Source organism: Salmo trutta, chromosome 7, assembly GCF_901001165.1.
Source record: "Salmo trutta chromosome 7, fSalTru1.1, whole genome shotgun sequence".
NCBI classification, from domain to species: domain Eukaryota; kingdom Metazoa; phylum Chordata; class Actinopteri; order Salmoniformes; family Salmonidae; genus Salmo; species Salmo trutta.
Window position 1 is genome coordinate 56,822,563 of NC_042963.1, and position 20,005 is coordinate 56,842,567.

At 47.1% G+C, this 20,005-nt stretch overlaps 1 protein-coding gene across 4 annotated transcripts in view; it reads right to left on the minus strand.

Annotated features, from left to right (window-relative positions):
- Positions 1-20,005, minus strand: part of sergef (secretion regulating guanine nucleotide exchange factor) — a 45,771-nt gene that overhangs the window by 20,815 nt on the left and 4,951 nt on the right. For 2 of the 4 annotated variants that reach the window (XM_029757443.1, XM_029757446.1), the window contains 6 exons: positions 12,673-12,761; positions 12,186-12,321; positions 10,148-10,300; positions 8,520-8,675; positions 7,220-7,396; positions 4,184-4,348 (listed from right to left, as the gene is read on the minus strand). In XM_029757443.1, the coding sequence (XP_029613303.1) occupies positions 4,184-4,348; positions 7,220-7,396; positions 8,520-8,675; positions 10,148-10,300; positions 12,186-12,321; positions 12,673-12,761 (876 nt within the window). Of the gene's footprint in view, positions 1-4,183; positions 4,349-7,219; positions 7,397-8,519; positions 8,676-10,147; positions 10,301-12,185; positions 12,322-12,672; positions 13,512-20,005 lie in introns of those variants that run through there. The other 2 variants (XM_029757444.1, XM_029757445.1) reach the window with 2 other exon arrangements.

Consider the following 20,005-nt stretch of genomic DNA (forward strand, 5'->3'; position numbering starts at 1 on the left):
GCTCAGGAAGGAGATGCGTTCTGTCTCCTAGAGATGAACGTACTTTGGTGCGAAAAGTTCAAATCAATCCCAGAACAACAGCAAAGGACCTTGTGAAGATGCTGGAGGAAACAGGTACAAAAGTATCTATATCCACAGTAAAACGAGTCCTATATCGACATAACCTGAAAGGCCGCTCAGCAAGGAAGAAGCCACTGCTCCAAAACCACCATAAAAATGCCAGACTACGGTTTGCAACTGCACATGGGGACAAAGATCATACTTTCTGGATAAATGTCCTCTGGTCTGATGAAACAAAAATAGAACTGTTTGGCCAAAATGACCATTGTTATGTTTGGAGGATGTGGATATGATGGAGGATGTGGATATATTGAAGCAACATCTCAAGACATCAGTCAGGAAGTTAAAGCTTGGTCGCAAATTGGTCTTCCAAATGGACAATGACCCCAAGCATACTTCCAAAGTTGTGGCAAAATGGCAAAAGTCAAGGTATTGGAGTGGCCATCACAAAGCCCTGACTTCAAACCTACAGAAGATTTGTTAGCAGAACTGAAAAAGCGTGTGCGAGCAAGGAGGCCTACAAACCTGACTCAGTTAAACCAGCTCTGTCAGGAGGAATGGGACAAAATTCACCCAACTTATTGTGGGAAACCTGTGGAAGGCTGCCCGAAACATTTGACCCAAGTTAAACAATTTAAAGGCAATGCTACCAAATACTAATTCAGTGTATGTAAACTTCTGGGAATGACCCACTGGGAATGTGATGAAAGAAATAAAAGATGAAATAAATCATTCTCTCTACTATTATTCTGACATTTCACAACCTTAAAATAAAGTGGTGATCCTAACTGACCTAAAACAGGGAATTTATACTAGGATTAAATGTCAGGAATTGTGATAAACTGAGTTTAAATATATTTGGCTAAGGTGCATGTAAACTTCCCACTTATATTTTATATAAAAATCTAATATAGATGGTAAGACACTGTAACAGGGTCCTACTGTATATAGACGGTAGACACTAACAGGGTTCTACTGTATATAGACGGTAGACACTAACAGGGTCCTACTGTATATAGACGGTAGACACTAACAGGGTCCTACTGTATATAGACGGTAGACACTAACAGGGTTCTACTGTATATAGACGGTAGACACTAACAGGGTCCTACTGTATATAGATGGTAAGACACTGTAACAGTGTCATACTGTTTATAGACGGTAGACACTAACAGGGTCATACTGTATATAGACGGTAGACACTAACAGGGTCCTACTGCATATAGACGGTAGACACCAACAGGGTCATACTGTATATAGACGGTAGACACTAACAGGGTCCTACTGTATATAGACGGTAGACACTAACAGGGTCCTACTGTATATAGACGGTAGACACTAACAGGGTCCTACTGTATATAGACGGTAGACACCAACAGGGTCCTACTGTATATAGACGGTAGACACTAACAGGGTCAGACTGCATATAGACGGTAGACACTAACAGGGTCCTACTGTATATAGATGGTAAGACACTGTAACAGGGTCATACTGTATATAGACGGTAGACACCAACAGGGTCCTACTGTATATAGACGGTAGACACTAACAGGGTCCTACTGTATATAGACGGTAGACACTAACAGGGTCCTACTGTATATAGACGGTAGACACTAACAGGGTCCTACTGTATATAGACGGTAGACACTAACAGGGTCCTACTGTATATAGACGGTAGACACTAACAGGGTCCTACTGTATATAGACGGTAGACACTAACAGGGTCCTACTGTATATAGACGGTAGACACTAACAGGGTCATACTGTATATAGACGGTAGACACTAACAGGGTCATCATACTGTATATAGACGGTAGACACTAACAGGGTCCTACTGTATATAGACGGTAGACACCAACAGGGTCATACTGTATATAGACGGTAGACACTAACAGGGTCAGACTGTATATAGACGGTAGACACTAACAGGGTCCTACTGCATATAGACACTAACAGGGTCCTACTGTATATAGACGGTAGACACTAACAGGGTCCTACTGTATATAGACGGTAGACACTAACAGGGTCCTACTGTATATAGACGGTAGACACTAACAGGGTCCTACTGCATATAGACGGTAGACACTAACAGGGTCCTACTGTATATAGACGGTAGACACCAACAGGGTCCTACTGCATATAGACGGTAGACACCAACAGGGTCCTACTGCATATAGACGGTAGACACTAACAGGGTCCTACTGCATATAGACGGTAGACACTAACAGGGTCCTACTGTATATAGACGGTAGACACTAACAGGGTCCTACTGCATATAGACGGTAGACACTAACAGGGTCCTACTGTATATAGACGGTAGACACTAACAGGGTCCTACTGCATATAGACGGTAGACACTAACAGGGTCCTACTGTATATAGACGGTAGACACTAACAGGGTCCTACTGTATATAGACGGTAGACACTAACAGGGTCCTACTGTATATAGATGGTAAGACACTGTAACAGGGTCCTACTGTATATAGACGGTAAGACACTAACAGGGTCCTACTGTATATAGATGGTAGACACTAACAGGGTCCTACTGTATATAGACGGTAGACACTAACAGGGTCATACTGTATATAGACGGTAGACACTAACAGGGTCCTACTGCATATAGACGGTAGACACTAACAGGGTCCTACTGTATATAGACGGTAGACACTAACAGGGTCCTACTGTATATAGACGGTAGACACTAACAGGGTCCTACTGTATATAGATGGTAAGACACTGTAACAGGGTCCTACTGTATATAGACGGTAAGACACTAACAGGGTCCTACTGTATATAGACGGTAGACACTAACAGGGTCCTACTGTATATAGACGGTAGACACTAACAGGGTCCTACTGTATATAGATGGTAGACACTAACAGGGTCCTACTGTATATAGACGGTAGACACTAACAGGGTCATCATACTGTATATAGACGGTAGACACTAACAGGGTCCTAATGTATATAGACGGTAGACACCAACAGGGTCATACTGTATATAGACGGTAGACACTAACAGGGTCCTACTGCATATAGACGGTAGACACCAACAGGGTCCTACTGCATATAGACGGTAGACACTAACAGGGTCCTACTGTATATAGACGGTAGACACTAACAGGGTCCTACTGTATATAGACGGTAGACACAAACAGGGTCCTACTGTATATAGACGGTAGACACTAACAGGGTCCGACTGTATATAGACGGTAGACACTAACAGGGTCATACTGTATATAGACGGTAGACACTAACAGGGTCAGACTGTATATAGACGGTAGACACTAACAGGGTCATACTGCATATAGACGGTAGACACTAACAGGGTCATCATACTGTATATAGACGGTAGACACTAACAGGGTCCTACTGTATATAGACGGTAGACACTAACAGGGTCCTACTGTATATAGACGGTAGACACTAACAGGGTCCTACTGTATATAGACGGTAGACACCAACAGGGTCATACTGTATATAGACGGTAGACACTAACAGGGTCCTACTGTATATAGACGGTAGACACTAACAGGGTCCTACTGTATATAGACGGTAGACACTAACAGGGTCCTACTGTATATAGACGGTAGACACTAACAGGGTCCTACTGTATATAGACGGTAGACACTAACAGGGTCCTACTGTATATAGACGGTAGACACTAACAGGGTCATACTGCATATAGACGGTAGACACTAACAGGGTCATAACTGTGTCTTACGATGCATTATAGCCAATTCATAATATATTATACATTCAGGCTTTAGGATGTGTCACCTCTTTCAACAGCGTTAACGGTATCGTCCACATCTCCATGAATACCGATATTTAAACTCTCTAGTCAGAGTCGATGGCAAAAGATCGATTGATTTGTGTTTACTTGATAGCTACCTACACAAATAGCTAGCTAGACCAAAGTGTTAATAAGATTAAAATTCATTAAAAAGCAATACAAATAAGTTTTGAACATTTTGATACCGAAAACGATCACTTCATATTAGACACGTTCAGGAAGTCCCTGCCCATATCAAAAAATGTTCTACTAAAATAACTTTATTACTATTTATTTATTTATTAATTATTACTAAATTACTAAAAACAGGACCCCGTCTCTCTCTCACCTGTTTGGGCCACCAGGTGTGTCCAGCCACTGTGTACGTGGGTAACCTTCTCTCCACCCAGTGGTGAGCGGTCTAGGAGGACAGGTCTGGGTAAGAAGGAGTCTGTACTGCTACTGGTCAGCTGGCCGTGCTTATTACTGCCCCACAGGAACACATCTCCCTCAGCTAGAATGGAAAAAACACATAGACTGGTGTTACTATCCTGCACACGACCCCCTGCTATAATACAAAACTATCCTGGACACAACCCCCTGCTATAATACAACACACGACCCCCTGCTATAATACAACACACAACCCCCTGCTATAATACAACACTATCCTGGACACGACCCCCTGCTATAATACAACACACGACCCCCTGCTATAATACAACACTATCCTGGACACGACCCCCTGCTATAATACAACACTATCCTGGACACGACCCCCTGCTATAATACAACACTATCCTGGACACAACCCCCTGCTATAATACAACACACGACCCCCTGCTATAATACAACACTATCCTGGACACGACCCCCTGCTATAATACAACACTATCCTGGACACGACCCCCTGCTATAATACAACACTATCCTGGACACAACCCCCTGCTATAATACAACACTATCCTGGACACAACCCCCTGCTATAATACAACACACGACCCCCTGCTATAATACAACACACGACCCCCTGCTATAATACAACACTATCCTGGACACGACCCCCTGCTATAATACAACACTATCCTGGACACGACCCCCTGCTATAATACAACACTATCCTGGACACAACCCCCTGCTGTAATACAACACACGACCCCCTGCTATAATACAACACACGACCCCTGCTATAATACAACACTATCCTGGACACGACCCCCTGCTATAATACAACACACGACCCCCTGCTATAATACAACACTATCCTGGACACAACCCCCTGCTGTAATACAACACACGACCCCCTGCTATAATACAACACACGACCCCTGCTATAATACAACACTATCCTGGACACGACCCCCTGCTATAATACAACACACGACCCCCTGCTATAATACAACACACGACCCCCTGCTATAATACAACACTATCCTGGACACGACCCCCTGCTATAATACAACACTATCCTGGACACAACCCCCTGCTATAATACAACACTATCCTGGACACAACCCCCTGCTATAATACAACACTATCCTGGACACGACCCCCTGCTATAATACAACACTATCCTGGACATGACCCCCTGCTATAATACAACACACGACCCCCTGCTATAATACAACACACGACCCCCTGCTATAATACAACACACGACCCCCTGCTATAATACAACACTATCCTGGACACGACCCCCTGCTATAATACAACACACGACCCCCTGCTATAATACAACACACGACCCCCTGCTATAATACAACACTATCCTGGACACGACCCCCTGCTATAATACAACACACGACCCCCTGCTATAATACAACACACGACCCCCTGCTATAATACAACACTATCCTGGACACGACCCCCTGCTATAATACAACACTATCCTGGACACAACCCCCTGCTATAATACAACACTATCCTGGACACGACCCCCTGCTATAATACAACACTATCCTGGACACAACCCCCTGCTATAATACAACACTATCCTGGACACAACCCCCTGCTATAATACAACACACGACCCCCTGCTATAATACAACACACGACCCCCTGCTATAATACAACACACGACCCCCTGCAATAATACAACACACGACCCCCTGCTATAATACAACACACGACCCCCTGCTATAATACAACACTATCCTGGACACGACCCCCTGCTATAATACAACACACGACCCCCTGCTATAATACAACACACGACCCCCTGCTATAATACAACACTATCCTGGACACGACCCCCCACTATCCTAAACTAGCAGACTGGACACTAGCAGACTGGAGACTAGCAGAATAGCAGAATGGAGACTAGCAGAATAGCAGACTGGAGACTAGCAGACTGGAGACTAGCAGACTAGCAGACTGGAGACTAGCAGACTGGAGACTAGCAGAATAGCAGACTGGAGAAGAGCAGAATAGCAGACTGGAGACTAGCAGACTGGAGACTGGCAGACTGGAGACTAGCAGACTGGAGACTAGCAGACTGGAGACTAGCAGAATAGCAGACTGGAGACTAGCAGACTGGAGACTAGCAGACTGGAGACTAGCAGAATAGCAGACTGGAGACTAGCAGACTAGCAGACTGGAGACTAGCAGACTGGAGACTAGCAGAATAGCAGACTGGAGACTAGCAGACTGGAGACTAGCAGAATAGCAGACTGGAGACTAGCAGACTGGAGACTAGCAGACTGGAGACTAGCAGACTGGAGACTAGCAGAATAGCAGACTAGCAGACTGGAGACTAGCAGACTGGAGACTAGCAGACTGGAGACTAGCAGACTGGAGACTAGCAGACTGGAGACTAGCAGACTGGAGACTAGCAGACTGGAGACTAGCAGAATAGCAGACTAGCAGACTAGCAGACTGGAGACTAGCAGACTGGAGACTAGCAGACTGGAGACTAGCAGACTGGAGACTAGCAGACTGGCAGACTGGAGACTAGCAGACTGGAGACTAGCAGACTGGAGACTAGCAGAATAGCAGACTAGCAGACTGGAGACTAGCAGAATAGCAGACTGGAGACTAGCAGACTGGAGACTAGCAGACTGGAGACTAGCAGACTGGAGACTAGCAGAATAGCAGACTAGCAGACTAGCAGACTAGCAGACTAGCAGACTGGAGACTAGCAGACTGGAGACTAGCAGACTGGAGACTAGCAGACTGGAGACTAGCAGACTAGCAGACTGGAGACTAGCAGACTGGAGACTAGCAGACTGGAGACTAGCAGACTGGAGACTAGCAGACTGGAGACTAGCAGAATAGCAGAATGGAGACTAGCAGACTGGAGACTAGCAAAATAGCAGACTGGAGACTAGCAGACTGGAGACTAGCAGAATGGAGACTAGCAGACTGGAGAGCAATAACAGTCACTCACCAGTAAGGCTCACACAGTGGGCAGAGCCTGCAGCAACTCTGTATGAAATCACCTGTTCCAGACCTGGGACCAGACAAGGTATCTTGGAGGTGAAGTGTGCTGGGACAGGCTGTGGACTCAGAGCTCTCTTAGCCTGGCCAGAGAGACCCATACCCCACTGGTAAACACTACCTGTACCTGGACATGGAACAACACAAGGAGAAAGACTTATTGGTGATTGTTGTGCCCCATAAGAATGAATGTATTGATGATAGTACATTTACATTTTAGTCATTTAGCAGATGCTCTTATTCAGAGCGATTTACATGAGCAATTACGGTTAAGTGCATTGCTCAAGACTGACAGATTTTTAACCTACTCGGCTCGGGGATTCAAACCAGAGACCTTTCGGTTAGTGGCCCGATGTTCTTAACCACTAGACTACCTGCTCTGTAGTGACTGAGAAAGAAGACTGAACTATTTACATGGCACACACACACACACACTACACACAGCAATGATGACACACTACACAGAACCACACAGCAATGAGGACACACTACACAGAACCACACACAGCAATGATGACACACTACACAGAACCACACACAGCAATGAGGACACACTACACAGAACCACACACAGCAATGAGGACACACTACACAGAACCACACTACACAGAACCACACACAGCAATGAGGACACACTACACAGAACCACACTACACAGAACCACACACAGCAATGATGACACACTACACAGAACCACACTACACAGAACCACACACAGCAATGATGACACACTACACAGAACCACACACAGCAATGAGGACACACTACACAGAACCACACACAGCAATGAGGACACACACTACACAGAACCACACAGCAATGATGACACACTACACAGAAGCACACACAGCAATGATGACACACTACACAGAAGCACACACAGCAATGATGACACACTACACAGAACCACACAGAGCAATGAGGACCAGAGTGAGTAAAAGTTGAATTCAGAGCTTGGATCTGTAGTCAGAATTATAACATACTTATGAATGTCATTTGTAGGCTCCGTGGCTGTGAAGTCTGAACAGGTATGTCTTACCAGTGACAGGTATGTCTTACCAGTGACAGGTATGTCTTACCAGTGACAGGTATGTCTTACCAGTGACAGTCAGTGACAGGTATGTCTTACCAGTGACAGGTATGTCTTACCAGTGACAGGTATGTCTTACCAGTGACAGTCAGTGACAGGTATGTTTTACCTGTGACAGGTATGTCTTACCAGTGACAGTCAGTGAACAGGTATGTCTTACCAGTGACAGTCAGTGAATGTCTGAGTCCCGCTGCCACTCTGATCACTGGCTCCCTTACAGATTGAATGGGCAGCAGCACCACAGAATGAGGGATTGGCTCTGAGACACCCAACTGGCCGTATGCATTAGATCCACACGTCAGTACCTGGCCATGATCTGAGAGAGGAGAAACAAAACATGTTGATAGAAAATGAAAAGCATGAACACCTAGACACATGTCAAGACATTCAGGTCTCCGGTTTTGACAACTAAGGTGTTGTGACGACTGTCACAGAGACCCGACCCAAGTCAGACCTGCTGCTCCAGTTCCCTACTGTACATTCTGTCTCTCTCCCCAGACAGAACGAGCAGTACATTCTCTGTCTCTCTCCCCAGTGAGAATGAGCAGCACATTCTCTGTCTCTCTCCCCAGACAGAATGAGCAGTACATTCTCTGTCTCTCTCCCCAGACAGAATGAGCAGTACATTCTCTGTCTCTCTCCCCAGACAGAATGAGCAGTACATTCTCTGTCTCTCTCCCCAGTGAGAATGAGCAGCACATTCTCTGTCTCTCTCCCCAGACAGAATGAGCAGTACATTCTCTGTCTCTCTCCCCAGACAGAATGAGCAGCACATTCTCTGTCTCTCTCCCCAGACAGAATGAGCAGTACATTCTCTGTCTCTCTCCCCAGACAGAATGAGCAGTACATTCTCTGTCTCTCTCCCCAGTGAGAATGAGCAGTACATTCTCTGTCTCTCTCCCCAGACAGAATGAGCAGTACATTCTCTGTCTCTCTCCCCAGACAGAATGAGCAGTACATTCTCTGTCTCTCTCCCCAGTGAGAATGAGCAGCACATTCTCTGTCTCTCTCCCCAGACAGAATGAGCAGTACATTCTCTGTCTCTCTCCCCAGACAGAATGAGCAGTACATTCTCTGTCTCTCTCCCCAGACAGAATGAGCAGTACATTCTCTGTCTCTCTCCCCAGACAGAATGAGCAGTACATTCTCTGTCTCTCTCCCCAGACAGAATGAGCAGTACATTCTCTGTCTCTCTCCACAGACAGAATGAGCAGTACATTCTCTGTCTCTCTCCCCAGACAGAATGAGCAGTACATTCTCTGTCTCTCTCCCCAGACAGAATGAGCAGTACATTCTCTGTCTCTCTCCCCAGACAGAATGAGCAGTACATTCTCTGTCTCTCTCCCCAGACAGAATGAGCAGTACATTCTCTGTCTCTCTCCCCAGTGAGAATGAGCAGTACATTCTCTGTCTCTCTCCCCAGTGAGAATGAGCAGTACATTCTCTGTCTCTCTCCCCAGACAGAATGAGCAGTACATTCTCTGTCTCTCTCCCCAGACAGAATGAGCAGTACATGCTCTGTCTCTCTCCCCAGTGAGAATGAGCAGTACATTCTCTGTCTCTCTCCCCAGACAGAATGAGCAGTACATTCTCTGTCTCTCTCCCCAGACAGAATGAGCAGTACATTCTCTGTCTCTCTCCCCAGACAGAATGAGCAGTACATTCTCTGTCTCTCTCCCCAGACAGAATGAGCAGTACATTCTCTGTCTCTCTCCCCAGTGAGAATGAGCAGTACATGCTCTGTCTCTCTCCCCAGACAGAATCAGCAGTACATTCTCTTCCACTCACCAGTGAGGACGAGTGTGAAATCCCAACCACAGGACACGTGTGCAACCCTCTGACCAATGAGAGGACAGAGTTGAAAGGTGCTGACCTCTAAACTGTGACCTAGTCCCAGCTGACCTCTGTGGTTCTGCCCACACACCAGCAGCTCTCCTTTCTCTGGAGGAAGGAGGAAGATGTGGAGGAAGATGTGGAAGAAGGAGGTGGAAGAAGAGGAGGAAGAGGAGGTGGAGGAGGAAAAGAATGAGGGAGGTAGAAGAAGAGGAGGATAATACGTTTTTAGTTATGTGTATACTGTGTAATGCATAAGCAGAAAACTGTTCTTCACATACAGTGAGGGAAAAAAGTATTTGATCCCCTGATGATTTTGTACGTTTGCCCACTGACAAAGAAATGATCAGTCTATAATTTTAATGGTAGGTTTATTTGAACAGTGAGAGACAGAATAACAACAACAAAAATCCAGAAAAACGCATGTCAAAAATGTTATAAATTGATTTGCATTTTAATGAGGGAAATAAGTATTTGACCCCCTCTCAATCAGAAAGATTTCTGGCCCCCAGGTGTCTTTAATACAGGTAACGAGCTGAGATTAGGAGCACACTCTTAAAGGGAGTGCTCCTAACCGCAGCTTGTTACCTGTATAAAAGACACCTGTCCACAGAAGCAATCAATCAATCAGATTCCAAACTCTCCACCATGGCCAAGACCAAAGAGCTCTCCAAGGATGTCAGGGACAAGATTGTAGACTTACACAAGGCTGGAAGGGGCTACAAGACCATCGCCAAGCAGCTTGGTGAGAAGGTGACAACAGTTGGTGCGATTATTCGCAAATGGAAGAAACACAAAAGAACTGTCAATCTCCCTCAGCCTGGGGCTCCATGCAAGATCTCACCTCGTGGAGTTGTAATGATCATGAGAACGGTGAGGAATCAGCCCAGAACTACACGGGAGGATCTTGTCAATGATCTCAAGGCAGCTGGGACCATAGTCACCAAGAAAACAATTGGTAACACACTACGCCGTGAAGGACTGAAATCCTGCAGCGCCCGCAAGGTCCCCCTGCTCAAGAAAGCACATATACATGCCCGTCTGAAGTTTGCCAATAAACATCTGAATGATTCAGAGGACAACTGGGTGAAAGTGATGTGGTCAGAGGAGACCAAAATGGAGCTCTTTGACATCAACTCAACTCGCCGTGTTTGGAGGAGGAGGAATGCTGCCTATGACCCCAAGAACACCATCCCCACCGTCAAACATGGAGGTGGAAACATTATGCTTTGGGGGTGTTTTTCTGCTAAGGGACAGGACAACTTCACCGCATCAAAGGGACGATGGACGGGGCCGTGTACCGTCAAATCTTGGGTGAGAACCTCCTTCCCCCAGCCAGGGCATTGAAAATGGGTCGTGGATGGGTATTCCAGCATGACAATGACCCAAAACACACGGCCAAGAAGAAGCACATTAAGGTCCTGGAGTGGCCTAGCCAGTCTCCAGATCTTAATCCCATAGAAAATCTGTGGAGGGAGCTGAAGGTGCGAGTTGCCAAACGTCAGCCTCGAAACCTTAATGACTTGGAGAAGATCTGCAAAGAGGAGTGGGACAAAATCCCTCCTGAGATGTGTGCAAACCTGGTGGCCAACTACAAGAAACATCTGACGTCTGTGATTGCCAACATGGGTTTTCGCACCAAGTACTAAGTCATGTTTTGCAGAGGGGTCAAATACTTATTTCCCTCATTAAAATGCAAATCATTATATAACATTTTTGACATTCGTTTTTCTGGATTTTTTTGTTGTTATTCTGTCTCTCACTGTTCAAATAAACCTACCATTAAAATGATAGACTGATCATTTCTTTGTCAGTGGGCAAATGTACAAAATCAGCAGGGGATCAAATACTTTTCCCCCCTCACTGTAGCTTTATTGACACACCAAAAGGAGAAGCCATATGTCCAGCAGAGGGAGACAAAGTCAACCTTTCACAGATTATTAGATAACTTTCTTCATGACAACAAAAAAATGCCATCATGAGCCACACTCACCAGAGACCACAGCCGAATGCCCACCACCTCCACTGAGTTGGCGCACTGCTCCCATCTGTAGGGCCCCATCAGCGAGGCTGGGCACTGACCGGTCTTCAACATGGCCTTGTCCTAACTGCCAGTAACTGTTCGTGCCCTGCAATGTTTTCAATGAGGTATTGACAGTGCGAATTGAGATGCAGTTCCTACTCTGTGTGTTTATATTTAACATATGAAATTGATTCATAAAAAAAAAAAAAAAAAATCTCCGGTATAAACAACTGCCAGAGAAGGAGAGATCACTAGTTAGCTAATTCTAGTTAGTTTTAAACGTTAGCTAACTGACGCTAACATGCGTTTTGGTAGCTAGCATTCTTGAAACTAATGTGCTTGACAAAACGTAGCTAGCTAACGTTACTATGGCAACAAAGTGGATCTGTATTAGCTAAATACGAGTGTCATGATAAATACAAAAACAAAAAAAACCTTGGTTGATAAAGACACTTACCCACGTGTAGACACATAATTCTGTCTGCAAGCTTGTATCCATGGCATGGGATGCAAAAGAAATGCAATGTACGACAGTAGATCGTGTTGCTGTAAAGTAGGAAGTCGTTGTTTACAAACGTCAGTGGTTTTCCGCCATGTTGAGTGTGGCTAAAGAGGGTTGTCACTAGTTACCACAGCGACAGAGTTAAAATGGCTGTCGTAAAAAGTTCATGAAAACAAACGTGTGTTTTATTTATTTTTTTGGTCTTAATTAGGGTTAGGCATACGGTTAGAACTGGGTTTAAAATCAGATTTTTAAGAAGATAAATTGTAGAAATAGGCGGGGTTCAAACGTAATTATGACTTTGTGGCTGTGGTAACTAGTTACGACCCCCAAAAGAGGTGTGGCGTACCAATCTCTATTATATTCTATCCTATTCTATCAGGAAGAATATGCCATGTTTAGCAAATTTACAATTTCATTCTCCATGAATATTAAACGTTCTGCTTTTCCTCCGGTGAAAATCTGTGTTGATAGGACTACAACTCTAGAGAAGTCGCTATAAAACAAAAATGCATAGGCACAGTATGCTCTTCATGAAAAGTCTCTGGTATATCATTTCAAACAAAAGTCGCCATTATTCATTCATATGACACACACGAACATTTAGACTTATACATAATCAATTTACATTTCTTTACAGTAGAAACATCGTTGAATAGATTCTCACTTTTGAATAATAATATTACACTTTACACCGTTAATTCCATCACAGAAACAACTCAATATTATATACACAAACATGGGAGGAGTATGTGGTGCATTCGGGAAGTATTCAGACCCCTTTCCTTTTCCACATTTTGTTACACTACAGCCATATTCTAAAATTGATTAAAACAATACACAATACCCCAAAATGAAAAAGCAAAAAACGTTTTTTAGATTTTTTTTTGCAATTTTATAAAAACAATCAACAACCTAAATGTCTGCAGCATTGAAAGTGGCCTCCGTCATTCTTAAATTGTCTGTAGAGCGTCGAGACAGGATTGTGTCTAGGCACAGATCTGGGGAAGGGTGCCAAAACATTTCTGCAGCATTGAAGGTCCCCAAGAACACAGTGGCCTCCATCATTCTTAAATAGAAGAAGTTTGGAACCACCAAGACTCTTCATAGAGCTGGCTGCCCGGCCAAACTGAGCAATCGGGGGAGAAGGGGCTTGGTCAGGGAGTTGACCAAGAACCCGATAATCACTCAGACAAAGCTCTAGAGTTCCTTTGGGGAGATATAAGAACCTTCCAGAAGGACAACCATCTCTGCAGCACTCCACCAACCAGGCCTTTATGGTAGAGTGGCCACACTGAAGCCACTCCTCAGTAAAAGCATATGACAGCCCACTTGGTGTTTGCCAAAAGGGACCTAAAGGACTCTCAGACCATGAGAAACAAGATTCTCTGGTCTGATGAAACCAAGATTGAACTCTTTGTCTTGAATACCAAATGTCACGTCTGGAATAATCCTGGCACCATCCCAACGGTGAAGCATGGTGGCGACAGCATCATGCTGTGGGGATGTTTTTCAGGGGCAGGGACTGGGAGACTAGTCAGGATCGAGGGAAAGATTAATGGAGCAAAGTACAGAGAGATCCTTGATGAAAACCTGCTCCGGGGCACTCAGGACCTCAGACTGGGGCGAAAAGTCATCTTCCAACAGGACAACCACCCTAAGCATACAGCCAAGACAACGCAGGAGTGGCTTCGGGACAAGTCTCTGAATGTCCTTAAGTGGCCCAGCCAGAGCCCAGACTTGAACCCGATCGAACTTGTCTGGAGAGACCTGAAAATAGCTGTGCAGCGACGCTCCCCATCCAACCTGACAGAGCTTGAGAGGATCTGCAGAGTAGAATGGGAGAAACTCCCCAAATACAGGTGTGCCAAGCTTGCAGCGTCATACCCAAGAATATTCGAGGCTGTAATTGCTGCCAAAGGTGCTTCAACAAAGTACTGAGTAAAGGGTCTGAATACTTAAGTAAATGTGATACTGTTAGCATGACACAGGACTGATGGTAGCGCTCACCTTGTCTTGTCCGGACAAGCTTTTTTCCGGATGCCCCAAACAATCGGAAAGGGGATTCATCAGAGAAAATGACTTTACCCAAGTCCTCAGCAGTCCAAACCCTGCACCTTTTGCAGAATATCAGTCTGTCCCTGATGTTTTTCCTGGAGAGAAGTGGCTTCTTTGCTGCCCTTCTTGACACCAGGCCATCCTCCAAAAGTCTTCGCCTGACTGTGCGTGCAGATGCACTCACACCTGCCTGCTGACATTCCTGAGCAAGCTCTGTACTGGTGGTGCCCCCAATCCCGCAGCTGAATCAACTTTAGGAGACGGTCCTGTCGCTTGCTGATCTTTCTTCGGCGCCCTGAAGCCTTCTTCACATCAATTTAACCGCTCTCCTTGAAGTTTTTGATGATCCGATAAATGGTTGATTTAGGTGCAATCTTACTGGCAGCAATATCTTTGCCTGTGAAGCCCTTTTTTGCAAAGCAATGATGACGGCATGTGTTTTCTTGCAGGTAACCATGGTTGACAGAAGAAGAACAATGATTCCAAGCACCACCCTCCTTTTGAAGCTTACAGTCTGTTATTCGAACTCAATCAGCATAACAGAGTGATCTCCAGCCTTGTCCTCGTCAACACTCACACCTGTGTTAATGAAAGAATCACTGACATTGTCACGCCCTGACCAGGGGAACTCTGCTATTTTGGTCAGGGTGTGGTATTTCTATGGTTTATTTTCTATGTTTTGTTATAGCCTTTCTTTGTGGTTTATTTCTATGTTGGGCTCGGGGGTGATTTCCAATCAGACAGCTGTCGCTAGTTATGTCTGATTGGGAATCACATTTAAGTTCCTTTCCCCCCACGATGTTTGTGGGTTGTTGTCTCTTTGATTTTGAGCAGCTAACGTATCGGTACTTTCTTTGTTTTGTACGTGTTTATTTCGGTGTAAAAGAATAAACATGTGTTCGCTCCCAGCTGCGTTTTGGTCCACTTCCTCATCACCCGACGCCAATCGTTACAGAACAACCCACCAAACCAGGACCAAGCAGCAGAGGAACGAGGAGTTGAGGAAACTCGAGAGGCCTCCCCAAGAATTTTTTGGGGGGGGGTACAAGGGGAGTTTTGCGGGGCAAGTTTGGAGCCCCAGGCCAAATCCCCGGACTGCTTTTCGGAGGCCAGTTAATGGACAGGGCTTATGCTTCGGGGTAATGGGTGTTATGGCGAGGCCAAGTGTTTTTAGGCCAGTACGCGCTATACCAGCGCCCCGCAGTTACCAGGGGGTAGCAGGCATTCAGCCAGAAAGGGCGATGCCAGGGTTAAGCTCGAGACCGCCAGTAAGCCTCCATGGTCCTATATATCCGGTACCAGCACCACGCACCAGGCTTCAAGTGCGTGAACCCAGCCTCGCCAGTCAACAGTCGTCGGAGCTGCCCGCCAGTCAACAGTCGTCGGAGCTGCCCGCCAGTCAACAGTCGTCGGAGCTGCCCGCCAGTCAACAGTCGTCGGAGCTGCCTGCCAGTCAACAGTCGTCGGAGCTGCCCGCCAGTCAACAGTCGCCGGAGTGGCCAGACTGCGCTGAACTGCCGGAGTGGCCAGACTGCGCTGAACTGCCGGAGTGGCCAGACTGCGCTGAACTGCCGGAGTGGCCAGACTGCGCTGAACTGCCGGAGTGGCCAGACTGCGCTGAACTGCCGGAGGGGCCAGACTGCCCAGACTGTCCCGAGCTGCCAGACGTCCCCAGTCCTGTCCGGCCCATTCCTGCTCCCCGCACCAAGCCAGTGGTGCGTGTCCCCAGTCCTGTCCGGCCCGTCCCTGCTCCCCGCACCAGGTTGGTGGTGCGTGTCCACAGTCCTGTCCGGCCCATCCCTGCTCCCCGCACCAAGCCAGTGGTGTGTGTCCCCAGTCCAGTCCGGCCCGTCCCTGCTCCCCGCACCAAGCCAGTGGTGCGTGTCCCCAGTCCAGTCCGGCCCGTCCCTGCTCCCCGCACCAGGTTAGTGGTGCGTGTCCCCAGTCCTGTCCGGCCCATTCCTACTCCCCGCACCAAGCCAGTGGTGCGTGTCCCCAGTCCGGCCCGTCCCTGCTCCCCGCACCAAGCCAGTGGTGCGTGTCCCCAGTCCAGTCCGGCCCGTCCCTGCTCCCCGCACCAGGTTAGTGGTGCGTGTCCACAGTCCTGTCCGGCCCATCCCGGCTCCCCGCACCAAGCCGGTGGTGCGTGTCCCCAGTCCAGTCCGGCCCGTCCCTGCTCCCCGCACCAGGTTGGTGGTGCGTGTCCCCAGGCCAGTCCGGCCCGTCCCTGCTCCCCGCACCAGGCTGGTGGTGCGTGTCCCCGGTCCTGTCCGGCCCGTCCCTGTTCCCCGCACCAGGCCCACGGCGCGTGTCCACAGTCCAGCACGGCCTGTGTCCGGTCCACCGGTGACCAGTCCTGTTCCGGTCGGCGGCTCCGCTCCGGAGCCTGAGCATGCCGCTCCACCGTGGTCCAGTCCGGGCCAGAGGGGTAGGGCTAGGGTGGAGGCAGGGGGAGAAACACGCCCGGGGCCAGAGCCTCCACCGAGGGTGAGGCGCCCACCCGGGTCCCCCCCCTAATAGACTTTAGGTTGGTGCGCCGGGAGTACGCACCGTTGGAGGTGGGGTACTGTCACGCCCTGACCAGGGGAACTCTGCTATTTTGGTCAGGGTGTGGTATTTCTATGGTTTATTTTCTATGTTTTGTTATAGCCTTTCTTTGTGGTTTATTTCTATGTTGGGCTCGGGGGTGATTTCCAATCAGACAGCTGTCGCTAGTTATGTCTGATTGGGAATCACATTTAAGTTCCTTTCCCCCCACGATGTTTGTGGGTTGTTGTCTCTTTGATTTTGAGCAGCTAACGTATCGGTACTTTCTTTGTTTTGTACGTGTTTATTTCGGTGTAAAAGAATAAACATGTGTTCGCTCCCAGCTGCGTTTTGGTCCACTTCCTCATCACCCGACGCCAATCGTTACAGACATGATATCAGCTGGTCCTTTTGTGGCAGGGCTGAAATGCAGTGGAAATGTTTTTTGGGGGATTCAGTTCATTTGCATGGCAAAGAGGGAGTTTGCAATTAATTGCAATTCATCTGATCACTCTTCATAACATTCTGGAGTATATGCAAATTGCATCATACAAACTGAGGCAGCAGACTTTGTGAAAATTAATATTTGTGTCATTCTCAATTCTTTTTGCCACGACTGTAGATGGATGGGGGGGGGGGCAATTTATTAATCAATTTTAGAATAAGGCTGTAAAATGTAACAAAATGTGGAAAAATTCAAGGTGTCTGAATACTTTCCGAATGAACTGTATTGGACACCCATATGATCCACAGTAATTAACCTGTTTAGGATAGGGGGCAGTATTTTCACGGCCGGATAAAAAACGTACCCGATTAATCGGGTTACTACTCCTGCCCAGAAACTAGAATATGCATATAATTAGTAGATTTGGATAGAAAACACTCTAAAGTTTCCAAAACTGTTTGAATGGTGTCTGTGAGTATAACAGAACTCCTATGGCAGGCCAAAACCTGAGAAGATTCTATACAGGAAGTGCCCTGTCTGACAATTTGTTCTCCTTCTAGGGCATCTCTATCAAAAATACAGAATCTCTGCTGTAACGTGACATTTTCTAAGGCTCCCATAGGCTCTCACAAGGCGCCAGAACGTGGAATGATAACTCTGCAGTCCCTGGGCGAAAAACAGTAGGGCTTTTGGAAAGTGGTCGTTCTGAGAACAATGACACTGGCACGCGTGTGCATGTGACGACTCCATTTTACTTCTTTCAGTGTTTGAATGGATACAACGTCTCCCGGTTGGAATATTATCGCTATTTTACGAGAAAAATCACATAAAAATTGATTGTATTGGACACCCATATGATCCACAGTAATTAAGTTACCTACTGGATAGATTGAAGATAAGGGGTGGGTGTAATAGAGAGATGGATTACAACACAGGAGGCTGCTGAGAGGAGGACGACTCATAATAATGTCTGGAGCAAATGGAGAGATCTAAAAAAAGGGCGGCAGGTAGCCTAGTGGTTAGAGGGGATAGGCAGGTAGCCTAGTGGTTAGAGGGGATAGGCAGGTAGCCTAGTGGTTAGAGGGGATAGGCAGGTAGCCTAGTGGTTAGAGGAGGCAGGTAGCCTAGTGGTTAGAGGGGATAGGCAGGTAGCCTAGTGGTTAGAGGAGGCAGGTAGCCTAGTGGTTAGAGGGAGGTAGCCTAGTGGTTAGAGGCAGGTAGCCTAGTGGTTAGAGGGAGGTAGCCTAGTGGTTAGAGGGAGGTAGCCTAGTGGTTTAGAGGCAGGTAGCCTAGTGGTTAGAGGGAGGTAGCCTAGTGGTTAGAGGGAGGTAGCCTAGTGGTTAGAGGGAGGTAGCCTAGTGGTTAGAGGGAGGTAGCCTAGTGGTTAGAGGGAGGTAGCCTAGTGGTTAGAGGGAGGTAGCCTAGTGGTTTAGAGGCAGGTAGCCTAGTGGTTAGAGGGAGGTAGCCTAGTGGTTAGAGGGAGGTAGCCTAGTGGTTTAGAGGCAGGTAGCCTAGTGGTTAGAGGGAGGTAGCCTAGTAGTTAGAGGGAGGTAGCCTAGTGGTTAGAGGGAGGTAGCCTAGTGGTTAGAGGGAGGTAGCCTAGTGGTTAGAGGGAGGTAGCCTAGTGGTTAGAGGGAGGTAGCCTAGTGGTTAGAGGGAGGTAGCCTAGTGGTTTAGAGGCAGGTAGCCTAGTGGTTAGAGGGAGGTAGCCTAGTGGTTAGAGGGAGTTAGCATAGTGGTTTAGAGGCAGGTAGCCTAGTGGTTAGAGAGAGGTAGCCTAGTGGTTAGAGGGAGGTAGCCTAGTGGTTAGAGGGAGGTAGCCTAGTGGTTAGAGGGAGGTAGCCTAGTGGTTAGAGGGAGGTAGCCTAGTGGTTAGAGAGAGGTAGCCTAGTGGTTAGAGGGAGGTAGCCTAGTGGTTTAGAGGCAGGAGGCCTAGTGGTTTAGAGGCAGGTAGCCTAGTGGTTAGAGGCAGGTAGCCTTGTGGTTAGAGGGGATAGGCAGGTAGCCTAGTGGTTAGAGGGAGGTAGCCTAGTGGTTAGAGGGGATAGGCAGGTAGCCTAGTGGTTAGAGGGGATAGGCAGGTAGCCTAGTGGTTAGAGGCAGGTAGCCTAGTGGTTAGAGGGGATAGGCATGTAGCCTAGTGGTTAGAGGAGGCAGGTAGCCTAGTGGTTAGAGCAGGTAGCCTAGTGGTTTAGAGGCAGGTAGCCTAGTGGTTAGAGGGAGGTAGCCTAGTGGTTAGAGGCAGGTAGCCTTGTGGTT